Source organism: Thamnophis sirtalis, unplaced genomic scaffold (genome assembly GCF_051295495.1).
Source record: "Thamnophis sirtalis isolate CommonGarterSnake01/CBP01778 unplaced genomic scaffold, rThaSir2_p1.2 scaffold_8, whole genome shotgun sequence".
Taxonomy (NCBI): Eukaryota; Metazoa; Chordata; class Lepidosauria; order Squamata; family Natricidae; genus Thamnophis; species Thamnophis sirtalis.
Window position 1 is genome coordinate 78,273,789 of NW_028261388.1, and position 22,546 is coordinate 78,296,334.

The 22,546-nt window shown below is 36.8% G+C and overlaps 2 protein-coding genes across 4 annotated transcripts in view; both read left to right on the forward strand.

The window, feature by feature from the left end:
* The window catches only part of MARCHF6 (membrane associated ring-CH-type finger 6), a 58,991-nt gene extending 48,931 nt beyond the window's left edge, over positions 1 to 10,060 (forward strand). For both annotated transcript variants that reach the window (XM_087721957.1, XM_087721958.1), the window contains exons 22-26: positions 1,454 to 1,588; positions 3,619 to 3,708; positions 5,681 to 5,813; positions 7,453 to 7,588; positions 7,926 to 10,060. In XM_087721957.1, the coding sequence (XP_087578083.1) occupies positions 1,454 to 1,588; positions 3,619 to 3,708; positions 5,681 to 5,813; positions 7,453 to 7,588; positions 7,926 to 8,016 (585 nt within the window). In that variant the 3' untranslated portion in view covers positions 8,017 to 10,060. The remainder of the gene's footprint in view (positions 1 to 1,453; positions 1,589 to 3,618; positions 3,709 to 5,680; positions 5,814 to 7,452; positions 7,589 to 7,925) is intronic.
* A 1,628-nt stretch (positions 10,061 to 11,688) lies between these two features.
* Positions 11,689 to 21,952, forward strand: ROPN1L (rhophilin associated tail protein 1 like). Of its 2 annotated transcripts, none has more exons than XM_087721960.1 (6): positions 11,689 to 11,881; positions 15,455 to 15,621; positions 16,624 to 16,747; positions 17,311 to 17,472; positions 20,180 to 20,355; positions 21,749 to 21,952. In XM_087721960.1, the coding sequence occupies exons 2-6, from the start codon at positions 15,491 to 15,493 to the stop codon at positions 21,807 to 21,809; spliced, it is 654 nt and encodes a 217-aa protein (XP_087578086.1). In that variant the 5' UTR covers positions 11,689 to 11,881; positions 15,455 to 15,490; the 3' UTR covers positions 21,810 to 21,952. The 2 variants fall into 2 exon arrangements, with proteins under 2 accessions (XP_087578086.1, XP_087578087.1); XM_087721961.1 differs by lacking the exon at positions 11,689 to 11,881 and adding an exon at positions 14,011 to 14,122.
* Positions 21,953 to 22,546: the final 594 nt, after the last annotated feature.

A 22,546-nucleotide genomic window follows, 5' to 3' on the forward strand; every position in this document is an offset into this window, starting at 1 on the left:
CTCCAGCAATGAGACAAAATCCTTTCAGCAGGTGGCAGCAGCTTGCAACTTTCCTTGCTAGCTTTCCCATTCACTTTCTGTGGAGGCTGGTAGAGAAGATTACAAATGGTGATCATTGTGTGCTTGGCAACCAGTCATAAGTAGGAGCAGGTTGCCAAGTAACCAGATTGCAATGATGTAATGGGAGCAGAGTTTACAATATTTTGCAACGGTCAGAAATAGCAATAGCAGTAGACTTATATACCGCTTCATAGGCCTTTCAGGCCTCTCTAAGCGGTTTACAGAGAGTCAGCATATTGCCCCCAACAATCTGGGTCCTCATTTTACCCACCTCGGAAGGATGGAAGGCTGAGTCAACCCTGAGCCGGTGAGATTTGAACCGCTGACCTGCTGATCTAGCAGTAGCCTGCAGTGCTGCATTTAACCACTGCGCCACCTTGGCGCAGAAATGTTTTACAGGCCACAAAGCGCCCTTTCCAAGATTGTCACAACTTTGAATAGTCACTAAGCAACTGGTCATTAAGCAAGGATTTGTAATCTTTTTTTTAAAATTCAAAAACATGGGATGGATAGACAACAACAGGCACAAAGGAGATACTTTGGGACCCTCTGGCATCTCACTGTCCTTTTTTCAGTTCTATCTAATTTTCCAGGCAAAAAAAGGGCAGAGCATCAAGAAATATCAAGTTTGCCTTGGTACCAGGGGTGGGTTCCGGCTTCTGTTACTGCTGGTTCGCTCAGGGACGCGCTAAGTGTGTATGCGCAGTAGTAAAAAAATTGCTTCTGTGCATGCGCAGAAGCAAAAAACAAGATAGAACCAGTACCGGGGGGGGGGGGGGTTTGACGGCCAAGTTACTACCTAGTCGGCCAAACCAGTCCGAACTGGTAGGAACCCACCTCTGCTCAGTACTCTTCCTCTCTGAACCACAATCCAAAAGAATGGAGTTTCTGAGAGTGAATTCTGAAATTCAACAGAAATCACTTCACAATTTTGGGTCATAGTTAGATGTAAGTCTCCAGAAGGTTAACACAGAATGGGGGGGGGGATTCGGACCCTCACCTCTCTCCAGGCCTTCCGAAAAGCCGTTAAAACCTGGCTGTGTCGGCAGGCCTGGGGTCGATGAGTTCCCTTCCTCTCTCGATTTGTGTGGCTGTTGGTGGTTTTTTAAAATGCCTGTATTTGTCGTTTTGTTGTGTTTCCCTTTCCCCTTTGGTTTGTGCGCCGCCCTGAGTCCCATTGGGAATTGGGCGGCATATAAATAAAACGAAACCTAAACCTAAACCTTAAGTAAAAAAAAATATGTCTCTTATAATTCTGATTTTATGCATCTGCACAAATTTATATATGTTTGAGTTCCTCTTGATTTTAATGTTATTTATGTACTCACTTGTCTATTTAAAAACAGCATATTATGTTATTCTTAATAAATGAAACTTTCTTCTTCTTCTTTAGATAATGAAGACATTAATTGTTGCTCTATTGCTGGCTGGTGTCGTCCCACTGTTGCTTGGACTTTTATTTGAGCTAGTCATTGTTGCTCCGCTAAGAGTTCCCTTGGATCAGACCCCGCTATTCTATCCCTGGCAGGTCAGTTCTCGCAGCTTCTAGAGTTGTTAATCTGTAATTGAAGGAAGGCACATAGCAATAGCAATAGCAGTTAGACTTACACACCGCTTGATATCTACATTAAACTTTATTTGCAGAAGATGCTAATTTCAGTTTGTTTAATCATGATTTATTGGAACACGCTCAAACATTAATTGTGAGGCATAAATCCTAATGATGGAGTTTGCGCAACATTCTAAGCCTAAATTAAGCAGAATATATTGGCTATTCATGTGAGCCCAACCAATATATGTGGCACCTTCCCATTGTCCACTATTGAGTAGACTAAATTGAAGGACAATAGCAATAGCAATAGCAGTTAGACTTATATACCGCTTCATAGGGCTTTCAGCCCTCTCTAAGCGGTTTACAGAGTCAGCATATCGCCCCCACAGTCTGGGTCCTCATTTTACCCACCTCGGAAGGATGGAAGGCCGAGTCAACCTTGAGCCGGTGAGATTTGAACCGCCGAACTGCAGATAGCAGTCAGCTGAAGTGGCCTGCAGTGCTGCACTCTAACCACTGCGCCACCTCGGCTCATAGAGGGCCTACCTTGTTAAAGCAATACCTTACAAAATTAAAATATGATCTAAAAATTAAAATCAGTAAGGAGAACCAACAGCAGTTAAAATGTAGAGTTTTAAAAGCAGCAGAACATATAATGCAATTAAAGTTCTAAAAAAAAGTCTGCTTAAACAAATAGTCTGTGTTGTTCAAAATACACCTTCTTTCAAGGCTATTTCACATCCTAGATTCCCGAACTGAGAAAAAACCTCATTCTGGCTCTTTATGTATCTACTTTATTTGATGGTTAATCTTGAAAGAAAGCTTCAAAGTGCCAAATAACTTGTTTCAGATAATGCTCTTCTAGAGACATTCTGATCCTAAATTTAGGCTTAAATCAACATATCTTTCAAAACATACAGAAATAATAATATTGAAAATGGACTTAGAAAATTGCCTTCTATTCGTTCATAACATAGTTTAACTGTTTTTCACCATACATTTCGGTACATGCCTGCTTACATATTTGTGTTCAGTTCTAATCATACCTGTGGATTCCTCAGTGCTCCCTGAGCTTGCAGACATTTAATTATCTTCAGTGTTAGAATGGATTGGGATTTTTCTCTATTTATATACAGTAGCCTCCTATGTAATCCCTTTTAGATATTGTATAGAAATCTGTTCTGACCCTCCTCGTCCCACACCAACACATTCCAAGCCAAAGATAAGTTACGGCATTTAATTAACAGACAGACGGGTCCTTGGCAGCAAACCGGCACAGACAAGCTTGGGCAGCAATCCAGCACAGATAAGCCGTGGCAGCAATCCAGCCTGCCAAGCTCACAATAATGTTCTCCGACATTAGTTCCTGCGTTGACTTCTGCAAGAGGGGCGTGTGCACAAGCAGTCCTTTTATAGTCTGGAGAGGAGCCTAATGACCACCAGCTGAGTGCAATTACCTCCTGTAACTGCGCAACTGTTCCTGACGCCTATTAGCTCTTCGGTGCCGGGCATCCAGGAATAACTCACTGCTGGCGTCCGGATCACTCTCCCTTGTCTCCTCCCCCACTGGTCCAAGGCTCAGACGCCTCGTGGTGGCCAACCAGCCTCTCTGCGCCCTGCTCGGAGTCTGAACCCTGTCCAGGGTCCTCCACATCCTCCAGAGCCGACTCATAGGGCCCCTCGCTGTCGGAATCTGGTGGCAGCTCCAACGGCTCCTGTTGGGCCACAACAGAAATCTATTCTAAATAGGATCATTTGATTAATCCGGACAACTTTAATATCATAAGTGGTAGCAAGTTAGCAAAATCAGATAGATGTTCCATGTGAATTTTCATCAAAGGGTGAACAATTGTTTTTATGGAGATTTCTGAATTTACATTCTGATGTTGATGTAGATTCAAGATAAATATATTTCACACGATGTTTGTTTCCTAATAAATCTTAATTGGACTGAGAAATGCCCTGTATTGAAATAATAACTACAATATTTGCTTTTGTTTAAATAGGACTGGGCCCTTGGTGTTCTGCATGCTAAAATAATTGCTGCCATAACTTTAATGGGGCCACAATGGTGGCTGAAAACAGTCATTGAACAGGTTAGAAATATTTATCTTGTTTGCTTTAGTGACCAGAATATTGATGGAATATATCAATGTATGATATAATGAATAACATTTCTTTTTAGTTGGAATTGCTTTCCTCAGAAAACTGGGTGGAGGCAACATTTTCCCCTTGCACATCTGTGAATTCTGCTCCGAAACCAATTTGGAAGATCATGTACTATCCAGGGGGAAGGGGGGGGGGTGAATTTCATTTAGCAATCGTTCAAAATTACAATGACACTGAAAAAAGGGACATGACTATTTTTCACACTTATGACTGTTGCAGCATCCCCATGGTCACATGATCAAAAATTAGGACATTTGGGAACTTACTCTCATTTATGACCGTTGCAGTGTCTCTGAGTCACCTTTGGTAACCTTTTGACAAGCAAAGTCAATGGGGAAACCAGATTCACTTAACAACTGTGTTACTAACTTAACAATCGCAGTGATTCACTTAACAATTGTGGCCAGAAAGGTTGCAAAATGGGGCAAAACTCACTTAACAAATGTCTTATTTAGCAACAGAAATGTTGGGCTCAGTTGTGGTTGTAAGTCAAGGACTACCTGTACTGTTCTATGAATGAAAATCAGTCACGTGGCCTATTATCACAAAAAGAACAGTTTTGAGAAAATAGTTTGTTTTATTAGAATTTTCATGTATATAAGACTATTAAAATGGTCCATTTTGAATTGAGCATTAGTATATCGGTAGCGAAATTAACTTTGATTATATGGCCTGGATACAGATTTGTATTTTGTAAACAGAAAATTTTTTTTTTTTCTATTCATGGAAAGCAATGGAATCTAGCAGAGGCATTCAGTAAAGGAGGGTCTGAAGAACATCTAACAATTACTCCCTCCATCTGGGTCAATTTTCACGTAGCTGTAATCTCCCAGGCATATACATGCTTTAGTGAGGAAGAATCACATACTTTAATATTTTGTTTACAAGTCAACTAAATAGCAATAGCAATAGCAGTTAGACTTATATACCGCTTCATAGGGCTTTCAGCCCTCTCTAAGCGGTTTACAGAGTCAGCATATTGCCCCCCACAGTCTGGGTCCTCATTTCACCCACCTCGGAAGGATGGAAGGCTGAGTCAACCTTGATAATCGTTCATTTCCTTAACTTAGTTCATGATTACTGTGGCCTTGTTTAGGTGTCTTTCAGTCAGTAAAATATTGCCCTCATTCTGGAAAGCTTCTCACGGTCATTATTTCTCAGTGCATCTTAGAGTTCTCATAGAAACCCTAGGAAAGAAAAAAAACAACGTATTTTTAAATAAAGTTGTATTAATTTTCTACTATTACATTTAATTAGTGCTTAATAAACATTGTGTTGTCTGGGACATTTTGTTTGCTTAACAATACAAATTACATTCCTAATCTTTACCATTTTTTCCCAGCCACTGATAAAATAAATTCCATGTATGATAGTATTCTGTGCCTTCTTTTTGTTTAATTTTCAATGTGAATCTGTCCATTTCTGCACAGTCCAATATCTTCTTAATTATGTCTTCATTAAATGGTATTTCTTCATTTTTCCAATGCCCATCGTAGGAACCCTAGTATTTTTATTGTAAGTATTTTTTAGACAGCGTGTATAATTTGTTACCCCTCAAACCATTTGGTGGCTACAGAGCATCCCCAGATCATGCCATTTAGGTTTGCTGACAAACTAGGTAAACTTTAGGTGCTAGAAAGATCAAACTAAATCCATTTTGCATCCTTGAATTTCCTACCACCAGTTTGTTTGGTCCCACGCACCTTGAGTTCCTGTATATCAGACATATTCCTTGAATTTGCGGAGGCCAAAATAAATATAACTAAAAATAACATGCACCTCCCATCTCTGTTTATGTTGACGGTCTCTCGGTCTCTTCCAGTTATGAATATAAGCTTTGCACTAAATATAATCTTGCTGGACAATAATTATTCATATATCTTTAATCTTATATTTCAGGTTTATGCAAATGGAATTCGAAATATTGACTTACACTTTATAATACAAAAGCTTGCAGCACCTGTTATTTCAGTTTTACTGCTTTCTCTCTGTGTACCTTATATTGTAGCTTCTGGTGTTACACCTTTGTTAGGTAAGATTTCATATTTAGACAAGAAATTCAGTTAAGATTTACAGTGGAAATATATTATCATTATTATATTAAAATATCAAATCTTCATATGGTGCAATTTAAATGAATGATATGTCAACTATATCCATATCTTTCTAATACATTAATCAATTGTTTCTATATATTTATTGTATTTTATGTTTAGCTTAAAAACTCAAATAGTGAATTTAAGAAATTAAAACTATAGAAACTGATGCTATATCGGAGAGTCATCAGGTGAGCTTTAGATGATATTTAAAATTCCAGTTTTTATCCTCAAAGAACAAGTCTAAAGATAAGCCTTGAAACCTAATCCAAATGGATAAAAATGATTTCTTGAATATTCAGTATTTGTGTAGAAGAAAAATTAATAGGACATGGCATTTTTTTTCAAATTTATTTATAAAATTTATAGGTTGACCAACTTACCTCAAGATAAGTCATATTTGCATTATAATCAAAATTATTGCAGAGTAGTATAAATTCAGTAATCACAACATAAACATATCTGTACCATCCCCAAAATAATCATACAACTTTTTTTTCACCTCCTGATTTCAGTATTGAAATGAGAGTTCATAGAACACAGAAAATTACTTTGTGTTCCTGTCATGTTTGCAAGTGTTTTCTGAATCTGGAGCAAGTTTGAGATGAATGAATATGAAATTCAACATAAAATAGGGTTCAAATATGCCATAGTTTTATTAGTTCTAGTTTCTATGAATTTGGCCATCAGGTGACCAAGAATCTGCCGAATTTCCTTTGGGAAGTTGAAGAGTGGAAGCATAGCTGGCATCAATGGACAGTACAGCCTGCTTCACTTGTTCACTACTACTAGTCTACAATATAGCTGATATATAGTATGGAAGGCAGATTGGCCTATGCATCCTATATATGTGACCCCTGCCCCCCTTAAAATTTTCATTAGGCATATATGCCAGTTGTCAATTCCTGATAATCTTATGGTATGGTTGTTGCTCAAGTTTCAGAATCAGCATATTAAATAAAAACTTTTAAGTAATTTCATATAAAGAAGGCAAATGATTTTATTTGCCTTTTTGGATAAATGGGATCCTACACAAAGCTCCTGGTGTTACGCTTGGCCTTATTTTCGGGGAGGTCTTATTATTTTTGAGGTGCAAGTGTGGTCACCTCATAGCTGCTGCTTTGTTGCAGTATTTTCGGGGAGGGCGCATGCGCTTAAAAGTTTATTAACCGGGGCGGTCTTATTTTCAGGAAAACAGGGTACTACCAAGAATCCATAGTAAGGGAGAAAGAGGAGAGAATCAATTTCAAATGAATAGAAAAAAGACTAGTTGTTGAGCTGTTGGGTTTTCCAGTTAACCACAATTTCTTTTTTTGAGAACATGCTATTATGTCATAGGTATTAACTGCTTTTTCAAAATACCTAAATGGCATTAACAAAGATAAACATATAATCTTTGTTTTAAAATAATGCATTAGTTGAAATGTAATATTTTTATAATTGTTTATATTTATAGTTTATTACAAATGAAAAGGTAACCTAATTAACATTAAAATTTTACAATCGTAATAGAAAAGTTTAGAATTTGCATTAATCCAATTTTTAATTTCTTTATTTTTCTATTATTATTTATAGGTGTCACTCCTGAGATGCAAAATTTAGTACAACGACGGATTTATCCTTTTCTACTCATGGTAGTAGTTTTGATGGGAATATTATCCTTTCAGATCCGTCAATTCAAGCGCCTTTATGAGCATATTAAAAATGATAAGTAAGTATGCTAGTCAAGATTTATTAATACCAGAGTACAGTGACAATCTCCTAAATATTTAGGGAGCTGGAGTACTTGGGAACTATGGACAGAATTTTTCCCACTCGTAGCTCTTCCAGAAACACCTGAAATTGTAGAGTGAATTTGTGTTTATTGTGGTTTGACTAGATTACAGTAGTAATGCTGCCTTCCTGTATCTCTTGAAAACAATGGAAGTTTAAAGTTTTAAACTTTAGTGAAATTGTATCTTTTGTGAAGAAATGTTCTTAGTATTTCATTTCAGAACCAAATTGAAATGAAAACTTTTTTTTTTAAAATATCCTCTTTTAAATCCTAGATATCTTGTTGGGCAACGACTTGTGAATTATGAACGAAAAACTGGGAAACCAGGGACATCACCGTCACCTCCTCAGTCTTCACAAGAATAGAAATTGGTCACATGGAATTACTTGATCTTCCTTTGCCTTTGTGTTCTTTCTCATAGACTGGTTGTTATTATTTGGGTATTTCCAAACTATTTTCTCAGCTGGGTTTTTATATTTTAATTTTGGTTTCTTTTCTCATGGCATTCAGATAGCAGTTAAGGCTGTGTACTATCTGCAATTTCTGAACTTACCAGTACTGAGATCTGTAAATGTGTAAATAGCAATATCCCAATACCCTACAACCTTGGATTAAAATGAATGTTCATTGTACATCTTTAAAGAATATTAATTTATTAAATCTAGTTGTCACTTTATTTTGGATTGCTGTTCTGTTGACATATGTGCCACAAAACAATATTGCTGTAGGCAAGATATATATTTCAAAAGAATCAATTGCATTTTTATAGCAATGGCTAGCTTATCAAGAATATGAAAATGAAATTACCATTACAGTCAGCAGTGAAGTGGCTGTGATAAGAAAACATGAATTTCATTTGATTTTTAAAAAAATATTACTGTATAACGTCAAAGCTGTTGTACATTTTCTATTGCCTGATTTTTTTTCCATGTGATTTCATTTGTAATACTGTACAGTAGAATGGATCAGGACAAATTTTCTCCTTCAGACAATTTTAATTGCTTGGTTGTGAAGCATTAATTTTTTTGGAACTGGAAGACAGAATTTCAATGAAATTTTATGCACTCAAAATTCATTACAACAAGTGGCATAAATACCTAAATCAGCTAATTGAGAGGTTTGTGTAAGAATTTATTTCTAGTGTTTATGCCAATATTTCCTTTGCTATGAATTAAAATGTACAAAGATTTGTTTACATTGGAGTATAGGAGAAATGGCTATCTGACTTATTTACCAAATACAGAAAAAGTAAATGTTAAAAAATGCAACATTTTCTGAATTGCTAGAACTTTATTGCAACCAAAATCACAAAACATACCATGGAGCTCATACTCTCTTTTATTAAAAATGAGCATCTGTAATTTTAGAAATGGTCAGCATTCTGCATGGCAATTAATTTTGAAGGATTTATGAATTTGTGTATGTGGGAGGGAATCTAAGTACTATAGTATTAACAGCTAGAACAAGAAATATAAACATTAAAGAATCAGTTGATTTCTACAATAATTGCACCAAAAGTATCCCCCGTCAAGTTATTTTTATATATATATAATTCTTTTCTGCAGGTAATAATATATTTTAATGTCGTTACTTCTGAAACAGAAGATGAAATATGAAATCTTTCAATTTATGTGCTTGAAAATGCAATATCCTATTCAAAAATGGCGAGAAGGTTTTTTTTTTAGATTTATTGTATTCAGAAAATGCTATGCAGCTGTGTTATCACTTAGGACTGCAGCCCTGAATATAATGTAGTTAAATTATGTTATCAAATAGCTTGCTGTCTTCAGCATGTTTTTGTACTGAAAAGGGTTATTATTTGGATTTTAGGATGGGGGTGAAGATTTGGAGTCTAGATTTCCAATAATTTATACTCATGCACACTGCTAAAATACAGTAGAAATGGGGTTGTGCTCTTTTTCTACTACTGACAATTTGAGCATTACCTCTATTTTGGCAATTTGAGTAAAATAAGGAATAATGCCTTTTTATTTTGATGCTGTTACAATGTTTTGACATTGCTCTCATTAAAAAACATAGTAATGGGAAGATAGCCAAAATCCCCCACTTGTTTTTAACTGTCTACTTTTAGACAGATCTTATTTGTGAGTTTTTGTATCTATTTCTTTAGAAATGCAAATACTACAATTTCAGTATTTTGTGCAAGAGCATAGTTTGCCCACAATTACAGCATTTTCTAGCAACAAACTTTCAGTTGCACAAAATTAGTTCTTGACATCTTTGTTTTTTTTTAAAAAAAGACAAAGCAATCCAGTTTTTCCACTAGGATATTGCCAGCCATGCTGTGCTTCTTCCTGTAGCATTTTGCAGAAATGCGGTATCTTGTAATTTGTGTTTTTATCCCAGACAACCTGGTGTTCAATGATTATTAAAATTTGTTAAGAAAAATATTGGTACTTGTTTTCCTTTTGCTGCTATTTAACAGTAATTATAAATACAGTTTGCCTTACAACATGTCTTTATATCTGATCATCTTCATGTGTATTTGATAACTTAAAATAATGTACCAAATATTTAATTTAACATGTCCTGGTTTGCCCAAAAGATGAATTGTATACTGCATTCTATTTCAGTGATACAAACTGACATTTGTATCAACTGTATGGAACATTTTGTTCCAGGTCACTTCATTATTTTTTATATTTTTGTGTATATACCATACTTTTTCTCCTTTAAGGCTCCAAGATCCCAAAAATTGCTTTTACATACAAATCCTATCAGCACTAAACATTGAATTCTGCCTGCTGTGATTAAATTGCAAACTATGTTTAAATCTGCCAAAGGAAAGTACATATTATTAGAAAAGCTGTATCTGTCCAAAGTGACTGGAAATTAGCAATTGTGCTTAACACTTTGTTTCATTTGTAATCAATTTAATTTCTTAAAATATTTATTGTTCCAGTAGGATATTAAGTTTCTGTAGCTACATATATGCATAAATATTTGGTCTGCAGTTTGACAAGTGTTGCAGTTCTAAGCCTTTTCTACTTCCTTGTAGGTCTGGAAGTTGGTGTTTTAATACAGGCACATCTCCCTTTCAGGCAGGCTTTGCTGTTTGTTAAGAGAAGATATATATTCTCCTTCAATGAGAAAAAACACCTCCATATGGAAAAAGGGATGCACCATAGATAGATAGATAGATAGATAGATAGATAGATAGATAGATAGATAGATAGATAGATAGATAGATAGATAGATGATAGATAGATAGATAGATTAGATGATAGATAGATGATAGATAGATAGATAGATAGATAGATAGATAGATAGATAGATAGATAGATAGATAAGTGGTCTCCAACCTTGGCAATCTTAAGTCTGGAGGACTTCAACTCCCAGAATTCCCCAGCCAGCTAAGCTAAGCTGGCTGGGGAATTCTGGGAGTTGAAGTCCTTCAGGCTTAAGGTTGCCAAGGTTGAAAACCACTGAGATAGATAGATGATTTGTGTTGCGTTGTGGCCCTTTATTTAACCAAAGAGAATATCCAACATCTGGTATCCACATGTTGGTGTACAATCTTTGGGTCTTTGGCATAAATACTTTTAAGCTTTTAGTAATAAAAGTAATATTTAAAAGTATGCTATGGCTCCTTTTGAAAAAAATTACCGTGTATGTTATTTCTATCTACACTCTACTATTTAAAATTAAAATTAAACAGCATTTAAAAGTGCGGTTTAAAGTTTATCCCAGAGCAAATCTTTAACAACTCCTCAAATATAGAGAAGTTTCGAAGGTAGCGCTGTGCAATATCAACAGCGCCCCCTCGAGGGCGCGACGCGTTCGGCATGCGCATGCGCCATCAAGGGTCGCGCGGCCTCGCGTTACGTAAAAAGCAAGCTGACGCAGGAAACTGAAGAGCGCGACAGCTGTTGTTAAATTCCAAGTGCGGGAGACGGGAAAAGAGAATTTACCATAGAGATTCGGCGGAATGGGACGGCCCAACGGCGGCTCTGGGTTGTCAATTCTCGATTCTTTCCGTCGTTGCTAGGAGACGCGGACGCGCGCGCTGCCATGGAAACCCAACTGGCTCAGGCCATTCGAGAGAAGCAGCCGAGAAACAAAAGCCTTTGGCGTGGCGGCGCCTTCAACCGTTGTCTGAACCAGCAACTAGCCGTTAGAGCAGAAGAGCCACTTGAGCCGGAGGAAGGGAACGAAGCTCCCGTTTCAAGCCTGGGGAGGGGTATTAGCTGGGATACTGCTTTAATTGCGGTACGGTACATTTCTGCTCCCCTTTCTTACAGAGAGCTTATGTGATAGGTGGTATGTGTTTAGGATTTTTAAAGGAGACCTTGTAAAACGTTTGAAATGCGAGTTTTTAAACAGGACTCTCTTCACTTTTATATCGTTTTTAGGCACAGCATATAGTTGTAGGAAGTTATCACCCAAGCCCTCTCCCAGCAAAATGAAATATCCTAGGAAATATTGAAAAGGCAGAACATTTCTCTGGATGTGAAAAGAAAGAAACATGTTTTAAAAGACAGAAGAGCTGCCTGTAGCTTCCTGCCCATCCTCACTTTGTCAATGGGCCATTACGAAGGTCAAGCTAGTCCCTTTACATAATAAAGAGTTCTCCCCTTCAGGTCCAAGGGATTGGGATTAAGGAACTTTACCCAACTGGCCACATGGCATCTGAGAACTCAACCAAACCTGGATTCAAAACACAGCCTAGAGAGTAGCCCCCTGCATGGCCCCCATGGGAGTCTGACAACCAATCAGAATACATTTCTTACACAGGAACAGGAAACAGAGAGGTGGGACTGAACAGGTTATAAAAAGCCTAGCAAGCCCCTCCCTCAGCAAAGCTGGCTGAGGAACTCTGGGAGTTGAAGTCCACAGGTCTTAAAGTGGCCAAGGTTGGAGACCACTGGCTTAGGATACCTTGTTATGACGTCCCGCTTCTAGCATCGTATTTTATTTGAATAATAACCCTGAAATAGGTTGCAACTAGAGAGAGAAGGTGTATATATACCTATGGATGACTGGCACCCCCCCACTCCCCTCAAAAAAATTAACTTCATACCTAAGAGAATTTTTAAACTCTAGTCTCCCTCACTCCAGTCCAGCCGGAATATTTACTGCTAGTTACCTCATGCCGTCAGCTGAAAACCGCGTTTGTTGAATACAAAACAGAGAAGTAGAATTACACTTGCTACCCCGACAATGAGTTATGAATACTGTAATGGGTTACAAGGCGGGCTATAAAATATATATTTAAAAGAAGCTAAGCAGTCATTGCAGTCAAGGCTGGGCTTTGTCTTAATCGTATTCATCTTAAAAAAAACAAGGGAACCTTAGGATAGCAGTGTTTTAAATAGGTGAGCAGTACCCAAAATTAAAAGTGTAATACACCTGTATGGCTGTAATCTAAAAATATCTGGAGGCATCCGTATTGGATAAAACTGAATTGTTTAAGAGAATGAGATTTACAAATGTCTATCAAAAGAAGGAACCCCACATATTTTGTATTTCTGTAATTGCCCCCCAAATAATCTCATTTGGCTACAGTGCTTCTTTGCCTCACGCACAATGTCCCAGAAATTGAATTTTCTATAAACCAGATTTTCTATAAATCATTTCTTCTCTAAACTAGATGTGTTAGATCAATAATTCTCTGGGGTCCCTGAGTAATTCACATAAACCCAAGCTATAGCAATAGCAGTTAGACTTATATACCGCTTCATAGGGCTTTCAGCCCTCTCTAAGCGGTTTACAGAGCCAGCATATTGCCCCCAACAATCTGGGTCCTCATTAGCAATAGCAATAGCAGTTAGACTTATATACCGCTTCATAGGGCTTTCAGCCCTCTCTAAGCGGTTTACAGAGTCAGCATATCACCCCCAACAACAATCCGGGTCCTCATTTCACCCACCTCGGAAGGATGGAAGGCTGAGTCAACCCTGAGCCCGTGAGATTTGAACAGCCGAACTGCAGAACTGCAGTCAGCTGAAGTAGCCTGCAGTGCTGCATTTAACCCACTGTGCCACCTCGGCTGCTTGGGATCCTCAAACATTGTTAAGACCAAAATATTTGAGAACCACTATGTTAGACTATCAATCTCATTCCATGCACCTTAGAGAAAGTGTATTTTCTAACCATACATTGTAGGCAAAGATGATGTGGAAAGCTGCTGTGAACACTAATTGTAATTTTAGTACCTTGTATATTGAAATCTATTCTGCTGAGTGTTACATTCTGCACTTTTGCATTAAACTAATAGCAGTATGTAAACACATTGTAGCAGAGTATATACTTGGATTGTATATTGGAAGAGAAAAATCAATAAAAGAGATTTGTACTTGAGGGGTCCTGTGGTGTTCTCTGAGCACCATTGTTTTCTTGCAGACATTTCATTATCCAAACTAGGTAACATCATCAGTGCTAATGCAAGAAAGGTTTGCAAGAAAACAGTGAAGCTCAGAGAACACCAAGGACCCATCAGAAGAGAAAAATGTTAGTTTCTAGCTCTGGATATTATTCCTGGAAAATTGTATTGTTAAGAACAATATATTTCTTGCTAAATGCCTGATAATTATTTGATTAATATGCAGAACCTAACTTTTGTTTATTCTAATATAAGGATTCTGATTTCATGATTTGTCAGACATCATTGAAGTAATTGTTTTATTTATTTTCAAAGTACATTTTATAGTGCTATGGAAAAATAGGAGAGAGTTTGACTTACATGGAACGGAGATAAACATGCAGATTTTTTGAGTACTCTACACAATACTGTAACTGCTGGTTGCTTCAGAAAAGATCACAAAAAATGACCAAAAAAACAGCGTAGCTTAGTGGTGGAGATATTTACTGATCTATGGCAATCCTATCTTACTAATGAATGATCTCAGGTTGATGATTTAAGCAACAGTGAAGTGAGATCTTATAGCTCTTAGCAGGAATAAGTTGTTTCTAATAAAGTGAGCCAGACAAAACCTTATGCCTTTTAATACAATTTGTTAGTCTTGACAAGTGCTACCAGAATCCTGATTTTTTAACAAGAAGAGAGTAATCAGTGTCAGGTATGGGAAGATAGACTAAAGGAATTAAAACACATGATTTATGGCAGAGCAACAAGTACATGTGAGAGTCCACTCTCAAATTATGAAGTGATATTCTAATCCACCAAAGCATATATCACCTACTTATAGTGGATTGTATTTCTTTTTCCCCTCCCATAATCTGAAAGTTGGAAAGATTGCTCTAGAAAATATTTGGAATATGTGCAAATGACTAAAAGTGAGGGAACAATACCTCGATGCAAGCTAATGTTTACTTTCATAATTTGGATGTAGCCTAATATAATTGTTAATTTTGTACTAGAAAATGAGTTAGCATTGCTTTTGCTATCACTATTTGTTGGCTACCAAATTTATCATCAAAAGACTTTTTTGAATTATGTTTGGATGTAAACCATATTTCAATCATAAACAGGGGTTGCCTATGCTTGTATGTTTTCAAAGTAAGCTGTTATAATATGAAAAAGGATTTCCAGCTTGTTAATGCTTAATAAAAGGTGGTGTATTAAGTAAATGTTATTAGCCTTATAAGCTTATTGGGGCACCTTGAGAAAAATAATTTCTTAGTCTACCAAAGTTATGAGGTATTACTAAATTCCTGTGAAGATAACGTGATAGTCTTATATATGTACTCCCTTGAACCCATTAAGAGAAAAGTGAAGTGATAAAGAAATGTGATAAAGAATGATATTGACATATATTATGCCTTTATACATCTCGAGGTTTTTTTTTAGAATACATTAATTAATGAACACTTTCTTTTTAGTTTTCATAGGATTGTAGTTTGGGGCCTTGAATAACCATGCCTGTTCCAGATGTTATGTTCTGTGCACAGCAGATTCATGTTCCACCTGAACTGCCAGATATTATGAAACAATTTACCAAAGCAGCTATCAGGACCCAACCACGTGATGTTCTCCAATGGTCCTATGGGTAAATAGAAAATCAAAGTAAAGTGTCTTGATTAAGAAAACTTCACATACACACACACACACACACAGAGAGAGAAGTATATCTGTGCTCAGAGTAATTACCGTATTTTTGGAGTATAAGACACACCTTTTTCCCTCAAAAAAGAGGCTGAAAATCTGGGTGCGTCTTTTACACTGAATATAGCATTTTTTTGCCTCCTGAAACCCCGCCCCACCAAAATGGCCGTGCATAGCTTGTAGGAGGCTTTCAGAGAGCACCTGGGGGCTGGGGAAGGCAGAAATGAGCGAAAAATGGGTGTTTTTTTGCTCAATTTTGCCCCACCCACCCACCCAGGAGCACTCTATAAGTTTCCTTTTTTTTGACAAAAAATCGGGCCAGTTTTCACAAAAAAATGGCTATTTCTGCTCATTTTGCCCCCCCCCCCCGGCCATACAAACCTCCTAAGGCTATTCATGCCCTTTTTTGAAAAAAAATGGGCCAGTTTTTGCAAAAAAACAGGCTGTTTTTGGGAGGTTTGCAGAGTGCAAAAACATTTTTTTTACCTCTTCAAAACCTTGGTGCGTCTTATAGTTCAAAAAATATGACAAGTCAGTGTTCACATATCACCGTGGACATCCAATATCATTAGTCTGTTCACAAATAGCTGTTTAGGTGCCCACCTAGCCTCTTGTCCCACCTGACTTTTAAACTATGCTTAGATCTTTAAAATTATTTTAAGGAGTCTGATATACTGAGTATTCAAAAATGCCTTTAAGCCCAGAGAGGTATTCCTAGAAATGGTGATAGCTGCATTATTCTATTTTATTTGGAAATATATCCACTTAAACAGAAAGCTGTTTGAGAGAGCAAGAGTTGATCAATCCCTGTCACACCCTAGCTGAAGGGAGTTAGCGAAAATACACTTTTTTTCCCACTTAGTGTAAGCTGTAGTATTGATTTTGAACATTTTATACATTAACATCATGTTTTTAACTTTCGGTATTTCGTATGGCACTATGATAGGTACTTCTATGCTTTGTCAAGGGGAGAGCCTCTTCCTGTGAAAGAACGTGTTGAAATGCCAGTTGCCACACAGAAAAATGATACTGGTTTGACCCCTGGCCTCCTTAAAGTTTTGCATAAACAGGTAAAATATTTTTAAACAGCTTAAATCTACAATAACACTATAGATTTTTAAATGAACTGTACTATCTAAAATGATTTTTCTTTGAACTAGCTTTTCGTGAACCTTCAAATTATAGATATGTAATATTCAACGCTGAGTAAGTAAAATAAATATAAAATAGGTCACAGAAATATAACACATATTAAAAAAGTAAATAAAATTAATAGGATTAAAACTAAATGACATTCACCTATATCAGGTCACGTTGACAGCATTTTCTCTTGCCAAATAATGTCTTCCTCCATACATGTTGAATGGCTCATATGCACCGCAGTACATGCAAGATAGATTGTTCTTGCCCGCGTTCACATAGAATATCTTCTGTGGGGAAGCCCCATTTTCTTAAATTGTCCTTTGATCCTACTACACTGGCGCACATCCTATTTGGCAATTTCCATATGGGCCACAGTTGTTCTTGACATGATTGTCTGCCTGGTAGCAACTAGTTTTTAAACTAGCTAATTAACAGTTAATTTCCAATTTTGTTTTCTTATATTTTCTTTATGATGTATATGCTTTTATAGTTGTCTCAAAAGAAGACTGTGGATTTAATAGATCTCCATAAAAAGTGGAAGATTTTGTGCTTACCAGTAGAACAACTGCGCAATCTTCTTCAATTAGATACCTTTGAGGATGGAATAGAATGGATGAAATTTTTTGCCCTTGGCTGTAGTGCTCTTGGTGGGGTATGTAAGATATAAAAGTCTTTCTTATATAGAATTGTTGTTCTACTAAAATGAATAGTAGAGGTGTTTAAAGATAAAAATTTATTTTTAATTTTGGTTAAATGTATAAGGAAAAGAGATGAGAATTTAAAAAAAACCAGTCTGAGGTTCAGAAGATAGGACCCATGATACATATGCAGTATTAATTGGATCGAATTAGACTGCTTACATAGTTTAAAATATAGAAAATCATGTGTATTATGGACATTTGAGTGTATGCAAATACAAACATACACATACATATATAGATAAGATTTTAAAAGTTTTAAATTTATTTAACCCTTTGTTTTGATAAATCTACTTTTTAAAAAACTGGAAAATGTACTTATAGATTCAGAATCATTTCATCATTTAAATTTTAATTCTTCAGAGTGTCGGTTGCATTTAATGAGTATTCTTTTTTGTCACATTTTCATTGGTTTATCAACATATAAAATACAAAGGGGAATAAAAAGTAATAGAAATCTGGGGAGAAGAAAGGAAGGAAGAAAAGAAAATATAGGGTAGAGAGGGAAAAAGAAAGGAAAAGGCATTGACCTCCAATTCTCTTTGGCACAGTAGAAGATAATAACATTACCTCAATTTTCTACTTTTACACAATAGTACATACTAACCATTTTTGTAACAATAAACTTAACTAATCAATGAAAACAAAATCAAAGTTTCATTTTTTTTTTCATTGCAAGTATAGAATCTGGAAGCATATACTATTCCCCATAGCAACAAAAGTAGATATGGTTAAATTGATTCCTTTATCCAAAGAGAATATATTTAATTTTGTTTCTATTTGGAAATCACTTTTAGCAACTGTTCAAAGTTATGATGGACCTATCTTGGGGTTACTTACAACCCTGATTCAAAATTACAATGGAAACCTTTCCCAGGTCGCAGGACTGAACTTTGGGAGCTCAGCAGCACAGGGCACTTTATTAAAAAAAACTGCAGTGTTTTGACTCCATTTGGTTATAAAATATCTTGTTTGGCATACTGGGAACATTTGAACAGCATTTTCTTCTAATATGGGATGTTGTTCTATCATAAGTTTGTTTTGCTTTGTTTTTTCCTGTATGTGACAATGTCCAACTTTAGACAGTAATTAGACCACTTTTTTATTTACTTTTTTTAAACAGTATATGTTGGAAATGCTTATCCCTTTTCCACAATCTCCCCTATATTTCAGCCTTCAATGAGATTACTTTGCAACTCAAAGTTTGAGAAACAACCCCAAGTGCCCTTCCTCCCGCTCCTCGCTTTTTAAGGGCACCTCTACGAATGGAGCGAGGAGGCAGAGGGGGGCTAGCCTCTCTCTCCCCCCCACCGCATGTTTACCTGTGTTGCATTGCACCTGCGCAATCCTCACCGAGGCGGCTCGCAGCGCAGTCCCAGAAAGGGAGTCAGAAGTAAAGCCATTTATAAAAGCGCGAGAGAGGCAGGCAGGCAGGCAAGCACTCTTGTGCAGTGACATCGGACTCTGCTGCATAATGTAGCACCAATTCCCAATCCCTGAAATGCAGGCCCAAGGACAGCCCCGTTCAGTCCCACATCTCTTCTCCATGCACAACACACACAGAGTCGTTTCAGAGGAGAAATGCAGGCAAAAGGCTCTTCTCTTCTTTCACTGCCCCCCTTTGCCCCCCCCCCCAGCCTGACATGCTTGTATGCCTCCTGAGCGAGCGAGCAAAAAATCCTTCCAGTCTTTGGGACGTTAGACTGAATTTCACCCCTGCTGGAAGTGCTCAGATGACTGGAGGCCAACAGAGCCCCAGGCAGAATTGCGCCCTGTGAGGGGGCCATTTCCAGCACTCCTCTGCCACCTCCTTTGGCTCTTAACGCCCCCCTGCTGCCCCCCTTGCCTCTTAGCACCCCCCTGCTGTCCCCTTGCCTCTTAGCGCCTCCCTAAGTCATCCCACCGCCCCCAGGGGGCAGTACCGCCCACTTTGGGAACTACTGGTGTGTGCCCTTCTTTAAAAATCATCTTTAGACTTTATCTTCCTGGACAATTTTCATCCAGACTCTTACCTCCACTTTTTAGAGAGTGATGAAAAAGATATTGATCTTCAATTTATTTTATTTATTAGATTTATGTGCCACCCACCCTGTCTAGTGGTGATTCTGTGTGACTTACCATTCAAACTGGTAACACCATTAAAATTCTGTCCGTCAAGTGTTGAACAGATTATTCTGTGTTGCCCCAAAGGTGATCACCTGAGGGACGAGGTGATCCTGAACCAAGCCACTGGGTAACATGCTGCAGATTCAGTAATTGTTTTATTCTGTTATGTTATTATAAGAAACCAGAATCATTTGATAGTGAGATAGGTGGAATACAAATTTACAATAAAAATAAATGAATAATACATGTTAAACTGAGTGATTCCTGCTTGCTAGCATTTTGTATTAAATATTTTATGATTTCCATTTTGATTGAAAATGAGATTTTAAAAATGTTTTGTGTGATCTGTTTGCCACTCCAAGCATAGAGTTATGAGCAAATGATAGCCATTAAAACACAAAGCCACATAACATATATTTGCAACAAATGGATAAAATTAATAAATGCACCCAGCAATGCAATAAAATACAGTATTAGAATAGCTACAAGTGAATCTTAGTGTTTGCCTTGTAGTCTAAAGTATACTTGTTTGCTTGCTGTTTTGGCTTTTTTTAGACCCTGCTCAGTTCAATGAAGCATGCATGTGAAATTCTAACGGATGATCCAGAGGGTGGACCAGCCCGTATTCCATATGACACTTTTCAATTTCTCTATTCCTACTTGGCTAGCTTAGATGATGAAATAACAGAGGAGGTATCCGAGTCTTTTCTCAAGTCTCTTAAAGAACAAGTGTAAGTATTAATGGGTATATGAATCTTGTGCCCCCCTCCTCAGCAAACTGAACATCTGCTTTTTACCTCCTACTTCACTCCAAATGCCCAGATCCTTTTGATCATGAGAAGAGACTTCAAAGTCTTTATCAGTTTGGCAGAGTGCTCCACTAATCCTCCTTTCTTACATCTCCAAAGGGCCCTATAATTCTCTGAAGCAATTTTGAGAAGTGTAATAAAGGAGAATCCAGTACAGGGCAGTTTCCTGCTCTATAAGCTATGCAATGTTTAAATACAATTTCCACTTTCCTTTTACAGCAAAAATTAGGATGCATCTATATCTATAGTATTATCTTTAACTAGGATTCACAAAGCAATTTCATAGTATAATTTTTAAACTTTGTGTTTATATACAAATGTAAAACTTTCATGGTTGAAGGTGAAAAGTAAAACTAGGGAGAATAGTGTGTCAATCAAAGGAAGAAAATTATTAGCTTGACCTAGGTCACGAATGCCCAATTTGTTGATGGGAAAATGCCACATTGATAAATGAAAAGTCCTTGTGGGCCACAAAGAAATGCTTAAGAGTGCCAGCAGCTGTTCTATGGCTACTAACATTTTGGAGCTGTGCAAACCAGTAACAAAGCTTGGATGTTATGAGCAGCATGCTATTGAGATGGTAGCAGTGGCTGTAAATTTACTTTGTTGGAAAACATTGGCTGGCTTCATATTGTGCTGGCCTGTTCTAAGTCTATCAATCCATTTCATTATGGCCTCAGACCAGCATTGCAAATAAAAGCATTAAAAGTAATAATAAAAAATAAAAATAAAAAACAGACAAAATAGTATATCATGATTACTGATAGATTGTAAGTGGGCAGTTAGTGTCTCCCTAATTCTACATACAGTATAAGAAAATTTAGCCATATTCAGAAAAACAATTTCAGACTGAGCTGATAACGAGACTTTAATTCAAAATGAAATCATTTTATAAGTTCTAATTCTTATGTAATATTTACTCTACTTGTATTCATTAGAGGAAGGGACAGCAAAACCATGCTTTTATCCACCTTAAATGTACTTTTGTAAATGCTGGATGTTGTCAATACAATTACCTTTTAATGTATCTTATTTAAAAGAAGAGACAGGGTGTTATTACTAGTTTCCCCTTTTGTCTTTGTTTTCCTGCCTGATTTGGGCACCTAGATGTTAGAAATCAAGTTAAACTCCAAATTGGAGGTCTATCTTGTATAATAGAAATGTATTTTTTTAACAATTTGTTTTTTGTTAAATTTAGACATTTAGAATTTTTCCTTCATGTATAAATTGCATGCCTGTGAGGTAAGATGAATTTGATGCATAATATTGGTTCCTTCAATAATAGTAATGAAAAATAATTATTTTTTTTATTTAGGGCACGTAAGGACTATATGGTTGGCACTGCAGATTTCTCCACTGTAAAACTGATGCCTTAAAACAGGAATGTTTGAGAGTAACAATTTTTTAGTACATAGCACAATGTCATGTCAAATAGTGTAATAAAATTAGAGTTTTCATTTATGTAATCTCTAATGTCCTTTTCAGTTAGTGAACTACCAATAAAATCTGTAACACCTAATTGTCTGAAATCAGATCATGGTATTTTATGACAATTGACTGCTCCTTCAACAAGCAGTATTTAGAGTAGAAAATCTAATCAGTAAGCACTTAATGAATGGAGGCTTCTGTTTCCAGAGCCAACCTGACTATGCCATCCATTCAGTGAAGAGAACATCATAAGTGATTTAGTATCAAGTGTATAGCTCTCCCAGGGCTTCTTCCAGACTCTGAATTTAATAAGAATCTTCTAGATTTTTCCTTCTGTGCTTCAGATCCTTATATATAATGTCTGGGCAACAATCATATAAATCAAAAATGCTAAGTCTACAGTTGTTGATTATTTTTCTTTCCTAATGTCTGGATATACATATGGTATCAATTCACTATCTGCAAAATCGTGATAACACTGAACATCATATATTTATTGGCACTGTCAAAATAATTCAGTTTGGTCTAGTGGTTAAGGCACCAGGGTAGAAAGTGGGAGTTCAAATTCCACCTTAGCCATGAAAGCCAGCTGGGTAGCTTTGGGCCACTCTCTCTCTCTCTCTCTCACAAGGGTGTTGTGGTGAAAATAGGAGGAGGATGTGTTTGCCACCTAGATATTTATAGT

Excerpts from the sequence above, each read along its gene's own strand:
- ROPN1L (XM_087721960.1), top strand. The coding sequence starts at position 15,491 with ATGCCTGTTCCAGATGTTATGTTCTGTGCACAGCAGATTCATGTTCCA. Across the intron at positions 15,622-16,623 it reads GTTCTCCAATGGTCCTATGG|GTACTTCTATGCTTTGTCAA; the intron begins GTAAATAGAAAA and ends GCACTATGATAG. Across the intron at positions 20,356-21,748 it reads AAGTCTCTTAAAGAACAAGT|GGCACGTAAGGACTATATGG; the intron begins GTAAGTATTAAT and ends TTTTTTATTTAG.